At 39.5% G+C, this 13,920-nt stretch overlaps 1 protein-coding gene across 3 annotated transcripts in view; it reads left to right on the forward strand.

Annotated features, from left to right (window-relative positions):
* LOC149065071 (trypsin-3-like) overlaps positions 1-13,524 on the forward strand; it is a 33,465-nt gene extending 19,941 nt beyond the window's left edge. For 2 of the 3 annotated variants that reach the window (XM_089254425.1, XM_089254423.1), the window contains exons 5-7: positions 4,500-4,786; positions 5,066-5,202; positions 13,201-13,488. In XM_089254425.1, coding sequence (XP_089110551.1) covers positions 4,500-4,786; positions 5,066-5,202; positions 13,201-13,407 — 631 coding nt within the window. In that variant the 3' untranslated portion in view covers positions 13,408-13,488. Of the gene's footprint in view, positions 1-4,499; positions 4,787-5,065; positions 5,203-13,200 lie in introns of all 3 variants that reach the window. The other variant, XM_089254424.1, reaches the window with a different exon arrangement.
* Positions 13,525-13,920: the final 396 nt, after the last annotated feature.

Below are 13,920 nucleotides of genomic sequence, written 5' to 3' on the forward strand. Positions count from 1 at the left end.
TATCGTCCAGTGAGTTTGACGAGCTCCCTCTCGAAAATTTTGGAAATTATCATCAAAAGGCAGTTTGTGAAGTGGATAGACGAGAATAATGTATTGTCGGATAATCAGCATGGGTTCAGGAAGGGGAAGTCATGTGTAACTAACCTCCTTTGCTTCTATGATTATGTGACTAAGGCTTTGTTTAAGAGAAGAAATGTCGACGTTGTTTACCTTGATTTCCAGAAAGCATTCGATCGGGTCCAACATGGAAAACTCTTGAAGCGTTTACACGAGATTGGATTAGGGGCAACTTGCTGAATTGGATAGAATCGTGGTTAAGAGATAGGTCGCAACGAGTTATGGTGAACGGGGAATTCTCTGGTTGGACAGACGTCACAAGTGGAGTTCCTCAGGGAAGTGTCCTTGGCCCCATACTTTTTTCACTTTTTATCGACAAACTCGATCAGGGTATCGATGGTATAACTAGTAAATTCGCAGATGATGTGAAGCTAAGTAATCGGGAATGAAAGCGATAGGGAGTTGCTTCAGACCAACTTAAACAAGATTGCAGCATGGGCAAATGAATGGAGCATGGTTCAGCGGTTGTCAAAAAAGCGAATAGAATGCTTGGTCTCATTTTCAAAAAGGTCTCTTCGCGTTCTCCTAAAGTCATTCTTCCGCTTTTTCGAGGCTTAGTTCGTCCTGGACTGGAGTATGCTGTAAGGTTTTGGAGACCATACCTACAGAGGGACATAGACTTGGTTGAAGGAGTGCAGAGAAGAGCTACGCGTGTCCTTATTGGCACACAGGGCTTGAGTTATGAAGAGAGACTTCATTTTTTGAATATGTTTACATTGGATGAACGCAGGTGTCGAGGAGATATGATCGAAGTGTTCAAACTTTTCAATGGGATGGATAGGATGGACCATGAACTTTTAGTACACCGCCAATCGACTGTTTTTACAAGGGGACACCAGTATCGATTGGTGAGGGACAATGCAAGGTTATGGTGTCGCAGGGAATTTTTCTCTAATAGGGTTGTCAATAAATGGAATAGCTTACCCCCGGAGGTAGTAAATTGTAACACAATTGACACGTTTAAAAAGAAATACGATAAACATGTTGGGGTTAATCGAGAAGCTCTTTCCATACTTAGAATAAGACAACCATAAGTATTCTTTATGGGCATTGTATAGTATTTTAGCATGTGTATATATTGTTTATAATTTGTGTTAATTGCATTTTTAATTGGGTTGCTGTATTTTTGAATCATATGACATCCATATTTTTATGGGCATCTTTTTATCAGCCACCTCGTTGGGCATTTTGCCTGTTGTGGCGTTGTATTTGTATTTGCGTAATTTTGTTAAAACCATGTGCTTCCCCTAATTGTTTTGAGCAGTGTACTTTCCTGATTCAATACTAATGGTGTGACCATCAAATGGGTCGTCGTAATGAATTCAGGAGACACGGGGCCACACTTAAGCCCATGATTCATACAAATTTGAAGAGGCAAAATTCAGTATCCTGAATCCTGGCATTATTACCTGATTAACTGAAATGCTGAAAAACACCTTGATGGATGATTTAATTTTACAATAATTAAATAAAATAATTTCATAATTGATTAAAAATTTAAAGAAGTTACAGAATTGCTGTGTAAGATAAAATTGCAGAACTACTGAAATGAATGATTGCAGAATTCGTGAAAAAAAATAATTTCATACTTGATGAAAATTTAAAATTGATTGAAAAACAGTTTCAGAATCATCCGCACAAATTTCAGAATTAGGAAAAGAAATGATTAATAAAACTTGTAGGAATGGTGATAGAAGCTGTTCCACAATAAATAAAAGTTCAAATTTAGTGAAAGAAATAATTTGAGTAAATGAAAGTGTTCAATAACTTTGAGAAATCGGTTTAATAAACGGTAAAGCTCCGGTATGAGTTGGTGGCCCGCGGGCAGCGTTGAAAGTTTTAATTTGGCCAACACTGTCTGACAGGATGAATAGTCCTGGCTTATCGGTTTCCAATAAAAAAATTCACTTTCATATACGAAGGTTCACCGTATCCCATCGAGAAAAATACTGCAAATTACGATCCCAAATATCAATTGCAGAGGGAAAATATTTTAAGGAATAAGAAAGTTCATAATGTGAATAAGTGGCCATGTTTCTTCGAAAGAACCACTGATAATAGATAGGGGATCTTTAATGAAAAGCATTGCCAACTGTAACCAAATTGGTGATTACATCATAACTTGGCAAAGTCACCAATCATTGCCAAAATTCAAAAAAAAATCTAAAAAAATTCAAAAGAATAATGGGGAAATGAAGGGCTACATTAAATTGTGGTAAATCGAAATGTAGTTCGGGGGAAAATATTGAACAGTACCAATATCTGCGATGAGTATGTACTTTTAAATTATAACCATAATTATCATAAAAAAATTTATAAATTAAGAAAATTATCTACATTCACTGTTTTAGTAAAGACTACAAATTCCAACATGGTTCGTTGATAAACTGGGCAATAATATAAAGAAAGCCAAAACAGTCCAATATAAGTGAAAATTCCAAAATGACACTTATAGTCACTATACTCATGTTGTAAATCATTGATCCGTCGAATTTTTTAGACTTATTCCTGTTGCTTTGGAACAGAAAGTTTGAGAAACGCTGGAAGAGAGAAATAGTCAAACAGCGGCGGATCGTGATTTATGACCGGAAAGTGTGATCCGTCCAAAAAAGCGCGTGTGCGCCTACAAAAGAATAGAATGTGTGATCGGAGGAAGAAAAAGAAAGTGTTTACGCGGCCATGAACACATGAGTAACGATGATGTGAAAAACTGTCTCATCTTAATCTCATTTTCAACTCTAATAATTGACTACAATCGTCGATAATAGTAATTTATAATTATGTGTAATTCTGTGAGTTAACAAATAAAAGAAAACATGTTTATCAACCACCATCTGTTATTTTTAAATCGCTTGAGTTACGTAACCAAAGGTGACCTCCACGTTTTTACAAGCCTTAACGATGAAACACACTACACTGACGTGATGTGATTCCGTGTCATTTCAGGGACGTTGTAAATTCTGTTTCGTGGAAATTCTGTGACGTGGGACGACGTCTTATTAGAATAGCATGTGTAGCCACCTTTACCTTTACTCTATTGAATCGTATATGATAGGTATGCACCACTCTCCGAATTTTGAACACGAGATACCTCCCTTCTTTATGGTACATTATTAAAATTTTCACGAAATAATGGTTCGCCTGTTTCCGTAAGAATGTGTATTTTGTTAGATTTTCGAGATGGAATCGTGAATTCGGTTATCGTAATGTGAATTTCCTGCCCGTATCGGTGAAAAATCATTTTACATCTACTATGCGTATATAATACTGAGCTCAGATATTTTGCAGCTCACAGAAGAGAAAAGGGTTCATGGGTGACGTCTTAAAAAAGTTTAAAAAAAATTACAACTGATCCAAGATATGTACAAAAATATTCGAAGGAATTGTAATGGGTCACTTGAAAAAAGAAATATGAATATTTATATTTTGGAGGCCCAGAATGAATTTCGAAATCCCGCAACTCCCAAGAGAGCAACGTCAATCAAACAATATGCGATCAAATGAAACACGAAAAAGAGGGGGGAAAAGAGGAATAATTAGAGTTTCTAGAACGAGAATCTGGAGGAAAGAAAAGAAAGCGGAAGCTTTTTAAATAGATATCGCCAAAAAAATCGTGAGGAGAGCCTCTGTTGTAATTTTTTATAATTTTTTGCGGCTTTAATAATTATTACATTCCTGAAATTATAATGCACTTGTTTTTCCATAATTTTTTTAGGCCTACATCATGGGATCCTTTCCTCCCTTTCAGTGCAAAAAATATGGTTTTGCTGCACATGCATTTTCCTATTAAACATAATATAAAAATTAGCCTCAAAATAGAAGCAGCGGCATTTTCTTCTTTCGAGCACCGAAGCATTTTTAAAGCGCACCGGACAGTTAACCATAGCACACCGTTGGTGCATATGGTCATTTTGTGAGCGTGATGATGTAAGCGCGCAGCTTACGATGAACATTGCATGTCTTTATGTGTGGAGTGTCCGCAGCGTCTGATTTCTGCGGTTTCAGATTCGATCATCGAGACGAACATTTTGACCCAGGTAACATGTTGGCCGTCTGAATGCCGTTATCGCACCGAACAATAGTTCAATGAAAATGTACAAAAATTCAAAAAGAATCAAAGAATTTAAATTGAAAGGTGTGTATGATAAAAATGTTCAATACACAATTAATCTTCCAAATTACTTCCCATTCAAAGACATTGCAATACAACCTGACTTGAAATCATACAGTATATTTGAGAGGCTCGTCCTGATGGTCTTACTGAGACTGCAAACGTTAGACACTGTATACCTATCGGTGTGTTAAATTCTTGTATGAAATGCTGCACCTGTATCTCAGAATATATGATCTAATTGTACAATTTCATTCAAATACAATGTCAGTGAAGAAGGAGAACATTGTATCAATTTGACCATCGGCGAAGTAAACGTATTGCATGAAGTCAAGAGGCTAACAAGTTGTCCAGCTAAATACGTCATTCATCCGGATTATAATGGGACAGCAATTAATAACGACATTGCACTCATCGAGCTTGACACACCCGTCGACTTTGAATACTATTGGTCCCGTGGAATCAACGTCACAACAGCCAAGTTACCATCAAAACACTTTGCGCTGCAGCCCGGAACATGGCTAACTGAAATTGGTTGGGGTCGCCGATTCACAGGCGGTAAAACTTTTTTTTTAATGACCGTAATTTTAGATGCTTTCATTATGTATCCAAATATATATTAATAAGATTCATAGTTTAATGAGATAAATACATTCATCGAAATTCAAATGAATAAATTTCGGCTGAAATTCATCAAAATACTTTTGTTTGCGATTGAATGCTTTTTTGATTGATTGATTTAAAAACACACTTTCTGTTTTGTATAGCATTCTCTTTGAGTTTAATCTTTTTCTCCCGGGACATCTGACATTTATTTTTTCACCATTTTTTTTCCAGATAAAAAACTGCCGGACTTTTTGCGATATGTTCATCTTCCAGTGATTTCGCCCGAATGGTGCGATGAATTTCCATGGGAAAAAAAAAACAGAACGACCACATTTTGTGCCGGAATCCCGAACTATGGTGCTTGCCATGTGAGTAGGCTACAGTACCAAAATATAAATCTGCATACTGCTAATATCATAGGTGGCGCAAAACGTCCGGGCAATACGAACAGAAACCTTTTTATGCAACTACCAACTTGCCAAAAGAAAGTACATGGGAATAGATTATAAAAGAAAATTAGGGTAGGCTGTGTGTCATAAAGTAGTATCACCTTATGAGAAGGGTGGGTAGCAATGGAAACACATCAACAAAAAGCAGATTATTATCATGTTTGAAAATTTATGGTGCAAAGAAATACGATTTTTTTGAAGTGAAACTTCTTTAGCGACATGAGAGTGAGCGATAGGATGGGCGGATGGGATGAACACTTCGATATTATCTCCCCGACACCTGCGGTCATCTGATGTAAACATATTCAAAAAATGAAGTCCTCTTCATAACTTAAGCCGCGTGTGCCAACGAGGATTCGCGTAGCTCTTCTCTGCAACCCTTCAACCAAGCCCATGCCCCTCCCTGGGGCGTCGGAAGTATTTTCAATCCGTGGGTGCTCACAGAGGTGTAAGCAAGGATGGGGGGGGGGTCAACATATTAAAAAAAACATTGATTTTTTTTTATTTCTATTATATTTCTGTAGAAATACTGTATAACAGCGGTTCTCAACCAGTGCTCCGCGGAGCCCTTGGGCACCGTGTGCACTTCCAAGAGATCCCAGGGCAATGTTGCGTTGAAATTTGATGGATAAATTTTTACACTTCTTTATATTCATTTTTTTTATTTTCTGCCATTTTGTACACCTGCATTTTTGGAGACATTCGAGCCAGGCACAGATTGCCGCGCAGCTATTCTTTGCTCTAATAGCTTCAACATAATACAATATCCTCATCTCGTTCTCGTTCTTTTCTCCCTCGCAAACATTCCCTGATACGCTTTGTCTAGATTTTTGCAACGCTCCTGGAAATTCTTCTCTCGGCGGACGAGACACGACCCTAACTTTTTGTGACGTAGAAGTCACCTTTGGCTTCTTTTTCTCTCTCGAAGGGCGAGCGTCCCCCTTTTGTCGAGGAGTTGGTTTTTTGGTGGTTTGAAAGAAAGAGGTTCGAAAAAATGTATCGCCCTGAGAAATGAGCCCCCGTTAGGAGTGCAGGCTTGTAGCTAAGCCCTGAAGATTCGTTGGTGTGCTCTCGTAAAGGGTTTTGTTTTTAGTTATAAACAAAATTAGTAGTCAAATGTTGTATCAGAGAACCCTCCCCCCTCCATGCCATCTCATTTGTTACCTTACACTTGCCATATTATATACACAAGATACAAAATATGTGAAATATAAAAAATCCATCGGAGCGAGCCATTTCGCTTAACACCTTATTGGTGAGGAAATGGGTTTGATAACTTGCGGACTAGAGGCCAGCATCAGTTTCATTGGGTTGAGTTCACTCGCTTCGGTGTATTTAATGAAAATATACAAAATAGAAGTATTGTGTGGGGCAACATAACAATTAGGGATCACCCGTGCTATCTCGCTTAGCACCTTATTCGGTGAGCAACATGAATACGACAATGTGAGTACGCACGTGTGTTGTGGACATGAAATGCATGAAGAACTTGAATAGAGCAAAGAGAAATAGACATATACACACATTTATATACATATATATAACTACCAGGTCGAGTCGTCTCGCCCTAACCCTATTTTGGTGAGCAATGTGGGCTTGGTTACTGCTACGGGGAACCCTCCTCTCAGCTTGTATGTCGAATACGACGCGCTCGATCTTCAATCCTGCATTTGGATAGAGAGGTTTCGGTGGACGGAATTTTGATAAGACCTGATGACTATGAAGTGAACGATAAGAGTTGGCTTCATCATCGTAGTGTGGACTTGTTTCGAGATCAAATTCCGCTGCCTGGTGAGGAACAATTCCCATCAGATAGAGTTATCAGCATATTCACGGACGGATCAAAAAGAGAGACAGCTACCGCCTGTGCATCTGCAGTTGTGAATGCAGATGTATCAGTTGAAGAGGCTTGGAGTCGACGGCTGCGGCAAAGAAACAGCATCTTTCAGGCGGAGGTTCTGGCCATGCTAGCTGCCGTGGAATGGGCGGTTAAGCAAGGTAAGCAGATGAGGATATATACTGACAGCGCGTCTAGTATTAATGCGTTCGCGATCAGCGCACTCCACATGAAAATACTCGGCGAATACGCAAGCATTTATACAACCATCCGTCTATGGGTCAAAGGCCATGCAGGAATGGCGGGGAATGAAACTGCGGACAGATTGGCCAAAGATACTCTTAATCTCCCAACGGAAGAACAACTCTTGCTGCCACGCAGTCACATCAAACAGGTGCTAAAACGTGACCTGTTACAAAAGTGGCAACTGCTATGGGACAAGAATGCCCATAAAGACGCCTACAAGGTACAGAAACGCTTCCGTTGGAATAGTACCATTTGGTCAACAGAGAAAGTGATTATGATAACCGAGCACGGTGCATTGCCGACATATCTAGAACGTTTCAAGAAGTCGAACAACGCCAAGTGTGCTTGTGAGATTGTATCTTTTTGGCATTACCTGACTGAGTTATGTTTGTTGCGTCCGATTTACAGATAATACCGCATATCAACAGGGATGGGACGAAGTAACTTGAGTTACCTGAAATCGTGTCCATATACCAAAAAATTTCATTTTCGGTCATTCGTTGACCCCGAGAACGGTCAACTGTGTTCAAACGGAGAGTTTTGTAGAGCCCTATGAGCCTTGCTCGGGTGCGGTGGATTATATTGTTCCTCGATAACAACTTACACCTCATACATACTACGAAGACTGGCAGTGCGGGTCTGAGCGGCGGGAGCAATGATGAGTTCAAAGCGGCAAGAGCCCCACTGATTGATCTTAAGAGGAAGTATGATCTCCGACCACGTTGGCATCAACAGAAGGCAGTTGGCAGCCTTCTGAAAATCAAAGTAAACAACGTCTACATTTTTGCTCTTACCCAAGGCCTTAGTCACGTGATCATAGAAGCAAAGGAGGTTAGTTACACATGACTTCCCCTTCCTGAACCCATGCTGATTATCCGACAATACATTATTCTCGTCTATCCACTTCACAAACTGCCTTTTGATGATAATTTCCAAAATTTTCGAGAGGGAGCTCGTCAAACTCACTGGACGATAATTGGACACAACTTCTCTACTACCCTTCTTAAATATCGGAACAACGTTAGCAAGTTTCCAACCCCTTGGGACGATATCCTCAGCAACACTACTCCTATATATCTGTGCGACTGGCCCCAACAATTTATTAGCACATTCCCTGAGGACCCTGGGATAGATATTTCGTGGTGCTTTGCTTGCACATACATTTCTTAGAAGATTTAGAACCTCCACGTCTTCTACTTGAATATCGTTGAGGGTTTTATTATCCCATGCATCACCCGTATATCGAATATCATTATCTCCATTAAAAACCGACGCGAAAAAGTCATTGAAAGCACTACACATGTCAACATTGCTCTCTAACCTAGACCCTCCTATCGAGAGGGGGGCCAACTGTCCCCTTCATTCCATTATTGACGTATCGAAAAAATGATTTCGGATCAGAGCTAATGTTATCCGCCAACCTACAGATTCAACTTCCCTTATCGTTTTCTTCAACACTCTTCTTTTATCAGTAAACAATGATAGGTCACCTCGTCCACTTTTATGCTCCCTGAGTGCTCTTTTCTTTCAAGGTAGAGGTTACGCACGCTATCCGTGAACCATAGAGGGTGCGATGTACAAACACGCCCTTTTCGAACAAAGGGTATGACGTCGTGCAAAACGGAGGACAGTTTCCTACTAAATTCCTCCCATTGACTTACCACCCCCTACTGATCCCAACCGGTCTTTGAAAACTTCCGCTAACCTTCCTCTCAGAACATCAAAGTTAGTTCTTCGAAAACAAGGAACCAGTCTTTTGTTATCAACTTGACCCGAGGAAAAGTTACAGTGAAATCTGACGATACGATGATCACTGGAAGAAAACTCTTCCCCCACCGAAACATGTTCAACTAGATCCTCAGAACTGGTAAGAACTAAATCCAAAATAGCAGTACCCCTAGTGGCTTCTGATACGTGCTGATACAAAACATTTTCGAGCACCAACTTAAGAAAGTCACTTTCATAAGTTGGTTTCCAGATAAAAGGTTCCCCCATTGAATACCTGGGTAATGAAAATCGCCAAGTATGAGAACCCTCTTTCGCTTACACATGTAGGAAATTTCATCGTGCAATTTGGTGATGTAGTTTTGATCCCTATTCGGTGGATTGTAACAAACCCCAACAATGAGTTTATGACGTCTTTTGTTCTCAAGCTGAACCCATACAGTTTCAATATCACTTCTCTTCACGTTACACTCTCTAGCCTTCAAACAGGATTTCACGTATATCAACACTCCATCCCCTTTCCTATCCGATCTATTTCTTAAAAAAGTATCGTATCCTGAGATGTGTAAGAAAGATTCATCCCACTCCTTTGCCCAAGATTCAGTAATAGCTATAAGATCCAGGCCCTCTACAACCATCATAGTTTCTAAAAAATCTTTCTTATTACCCAAGCTCCTGGCATTAATTGGCACACATTTTAATTTATTAACAATCGAGAAGCCATTCAAGTCAGTGGTGGGTAATTCCCCGTCAGTACTGTTATGATTATCATTAACAAGTTGTCCCCTATTCCAATCTCGTGTAACGCTTTAAGAGTTTGCCATGTTGGACCCGATCGAATGCCTTCTGGAAATCAAGGTAAACAACGTCGACATTTTCGCTCTTACCCAAAGCCTTAGTCACGTAATCATAGAAGCAAAGGAGGTTAGTTACACATGACTTCCTCTTCCTGAACCCACGCTGATTATCCGACAATAGATTATTCTCGTCTATCCACTTCACGAACTGCCTTTTGATGATAATTTCCAAAATTTTCGAGAGGGAGCTCGCCAAACCCACTGGACGATAATTAGACAAAACTTCTCTACTACCCTTCTTAAATATCGGAACAACGTTAGCAAGTTTCGAATCTCTAGGGACGATACCCTCAGCAAAACTACTCCTGTATATCTGCGCGACTGACCCCAACAATTCATTAGCACAATCCCTGAGAACCCTGGGATAGATATCATCTGGTCGTGGTGCTTTGCTTGCACATACATTGCTTAAAAGATTTAGGACCTCCACGTCTTCTACTTGAATATCGTTGAGGGTTTTATTACCCCATGCAACACCCGTATATCGAATATCATTATCTCCATTAAAAACAGACGCGAAAAAATCATTGAAAGAACTACACATGCCTACATTGCTCTCTACCTTAGAGCCTCCTATCGAGAGGGGGCCAACTGTCCCCTTACATCCATTATTGACGTATCGAAAAAATGATTTTGGGTCAGAGCCAATGTTATCTGCCAACCTAGATTCAAGTTCCTTTTTACTATCCCTTATCGCTTTCTTCAACAGTCTTCTTTTATCAGTAAGCAATGATAGGTCACCTCGTCCACTTTTATACTCTCTGAATGCTCTTTTCTTTTCAAGATAAAGGTTCCGCACGCTATCCGTGAACCATAGAGGGTGTGATGTACAAACACGCTTTTTCCGAACAAAGGGTATGACGTCGTGCAAAACAGAGGACAGCTTCGTACTAAATTCTTCCCATTGACTTACCACCCCTACTGATTCCAACCGGTCTTTGAAAACTTCCGCTAACCTTCTTCTCAAAACATCAAAGTTAGTTCTCCGAAAACAAGGAACCAGTCTTTTGTTATCAACCTGACCCGAGGAAAAGTTGCAGTGAAATCTGACGATACCATGATCACTGGAAGAAAACTCTTCTCCCACCGAAACATGTTCAACTAGATCCTCAGAACTAGTTAGAACTAAATCCAAAATTCCTAGTGTCTTCTGATACATGCTGATACAAAAAATATTTGAGCACCAACTTAAGAAAGTCACTTTCATACTGATTTCCAGATGAAAGGTTCTCCCAATCAATACCTGGGTAATTGAAATCCCCTAGTATGAGATTCCTCTTTCGCTTACAAATGTAGGAAATTTCATCATTTGATCCCTATTCGGTGGATTGTAACAAACCCCAACAATAAGTTTATGACGTCTTTTGTTCTCAAGTTCAACCCATATGGTTTCAATATCACTTCTCTGCACGTTACACTCTCTAGCCTTCAAACAGGATTTCACGTATATCAACAGTCCACCCGCTTTCCTATCAGATCTATTTCTCAAAAAAGTATCGTATCCTGAGATGTGTAAGAAAGATTCACATTCACTTCGTTTGCCCAAGATTCTGTAATGGCTATAAGATCCAAGCCCTCCACAACTATCATAGTTTCTAAAAAATCTTTCTTATTACCCAAGCTCCTGGTATTTATTAACATACATTTTAATTTTCCCGGTGATTTAGTGTCAATCGAGAAGCCATCCAAGTCAGACGTGGGTAATTCCCCGTCAGTACTGTTGTAATTATCATTAACTAACCCGCATTCCCGACTACGTGGTCTGGGAGTAAAAAACCTGACCTAAGACTATCGTAAACCTCCCATTCCCCCGTCTTATTTAGATGGATCCCATCCGAACGAAGCCACCCATCGGTAAATGCGTGGTAATATCGTAAATCGGTAAAAAGAACGTGACCCCCCCAAGTGAGGAGCAAATGTCCTTCAGGCCTATATTGAATTGGTGGATCCTATTCCTATACTCCCTACTACCCCTTGGCAGCACTGGAATCACTGCCACATCTGAACCCCCCTCGCTAGCGGATAATAATAAATCCCAATACTCTGACAGAGACTCACTAATATTCAATCCTACCTGATTTGTTCCCACCCACAGATTCACCCGCAAGGCAAACTTTCGGCGATGAAAAACGTCGCGAACGTTGCCAATCTTCCCCCCAGGAAGACAACAGCGCTCGAAACCCCGAATATCCCTACACACTCGGTTCCCAAGTTCCCTAATCATAGAATAGCCTATCCGCTAAAGCTATTTTCGTTGTTTCTAGACAATTATATTAGTGATACATCACGTTATTTTTGGGAAAAACCGAAATTTCTGCATTTTGTTTTGGACAATAATTTTTGAAATTTTCTTTATTGGCTTTTATTTCACTACATTTTTGTAGAACTTGCTACGAAAAATCGAAGGACACCTCACATTAAGTGACAACACACAGATCACTAGCTAAATAAGTTTTCAATGTGCGTAGCAAGACAGTTTTAGTACTTGTTTGCCTACTTATATGTCACACCGAAATCAAGCTCCATCGCTGAAAACCTCGATGATTCGTTTCCCAACGGGATATGGAACATTGTCTTCGGACGATTTGTCTAGAAGATATTTAGATTTCAAGTACTATGTCGTGACGCTCAAAAATCAATCATGAATGCAGGAATAATTGCCTATAGAAATGCCCATCCCTTTTACGTAGTCATTTCCCAGTTGTCTGTGCCTCAACTATCGAAAAAAATTCTAAATTTTCATGCAGTCTGTGCCAATTTTTGCATAAAAGGTTCCACTTGAAATAAATGGGCTTCATTGAGACCTTTTTGGAGCAAAAGCCTTGATGTAAAGAGTATTGAAAATAAATTATCAAAAAACCAATAACAGAGAATTCGAATGGATTGACTATATGACAAATATGACAGAGGGTACGCAGAATGCCATTCGATCAATTTATAATGTATTTTCTCACTCCATGATTGTGCTTCGATCGCTTGTGAAGGCTTTCTAAGGAGAATGAAATTCTCAACTTGCCTTTCCTCCCCAATCTTATTTTTACCTGCAAATATATCGCTACAAGACATGCGAGTTGTTGCATTGATGATGTTGCATGTGATACTTTTTTGTTTGTAGCGCATCCTGATTACATAATTATTGTAAATGAGAATGCTTATACAGTTGTTTTGAACAGTTCCCGAAATATGATTCGATTCTCACTTTATCTATTGTCTTTAATTAATTTTTTAAATAATTTTCTTTAATTTTTTCAGGGAGATTCAGGAGGTCCCATTCTTTTATTTCATCCTGTGACCAACGAACACATTCAAGTAGGTGTCACTTCATACATTATGTACTATGGAAAGACGCGTTGTGGAGCATTAGGTACAGTATTTATGAAAGTGGCAGCATATTCGGAGTGGATCTACTCCCACACCGAGAGTGCCTCCTGCGCACCTTGTTTTATCGATTTAAATTGAATCTAAATTCATTATTTTGTAGGAGTTACCTACAGTCGGAGACCATCTGCTAACTGCATAATTGTACACAAAACACGACTGATCCGTAAGCAAAAGAATTACTAAATAAACTACGTTGTTAAATATTGGTCTAATGAGTGAAATGTTTGTCATAAAATGTCTCGAAATTGTTTTTTTTTTGGCTATTGTTTCAAAGACGGCATCAAGGTGACAGTTCATGACGTTATTCCAACTTCGAATAATCCCCTTATTGTCAGTACACGTGATTTTTAGGCGAATAATAAAAATTATGGGGAATCATACACGAAGAGACGGAGGGCCCCAACATGTTTGCACGGCCCAAAAGTAATTTTCATGGATGGATGAAAGGGGCGCAACGACTCGCAGATTCGAACACAAAATCATGGACGAAGGAACGCAGGTACAGTCAAACCTCGTTAATGAGTCACTCTTGGGAGAGCAAAAATATGACTTAGTAAGCGGAGTGACTCGTTGAACGGAGTAATACATGAT

The sequence above is a fragment of the Pholcus phalangioides genome, unplaced genomic scaffold (genome assembly GCF_987345545.1).
Source record: "Pholcus phalangioides strain wild (caught in Gottingen) unplaced genomic scaffold, Ppha-v1.0 ptg000041l_1, whole genome shotgun sequence".
NCBI lineage: Eukaryota > Metazoa > Arthropoda > Arachnida > Araneae > Pholcidae > Pholcus > Pholcus phalangioides.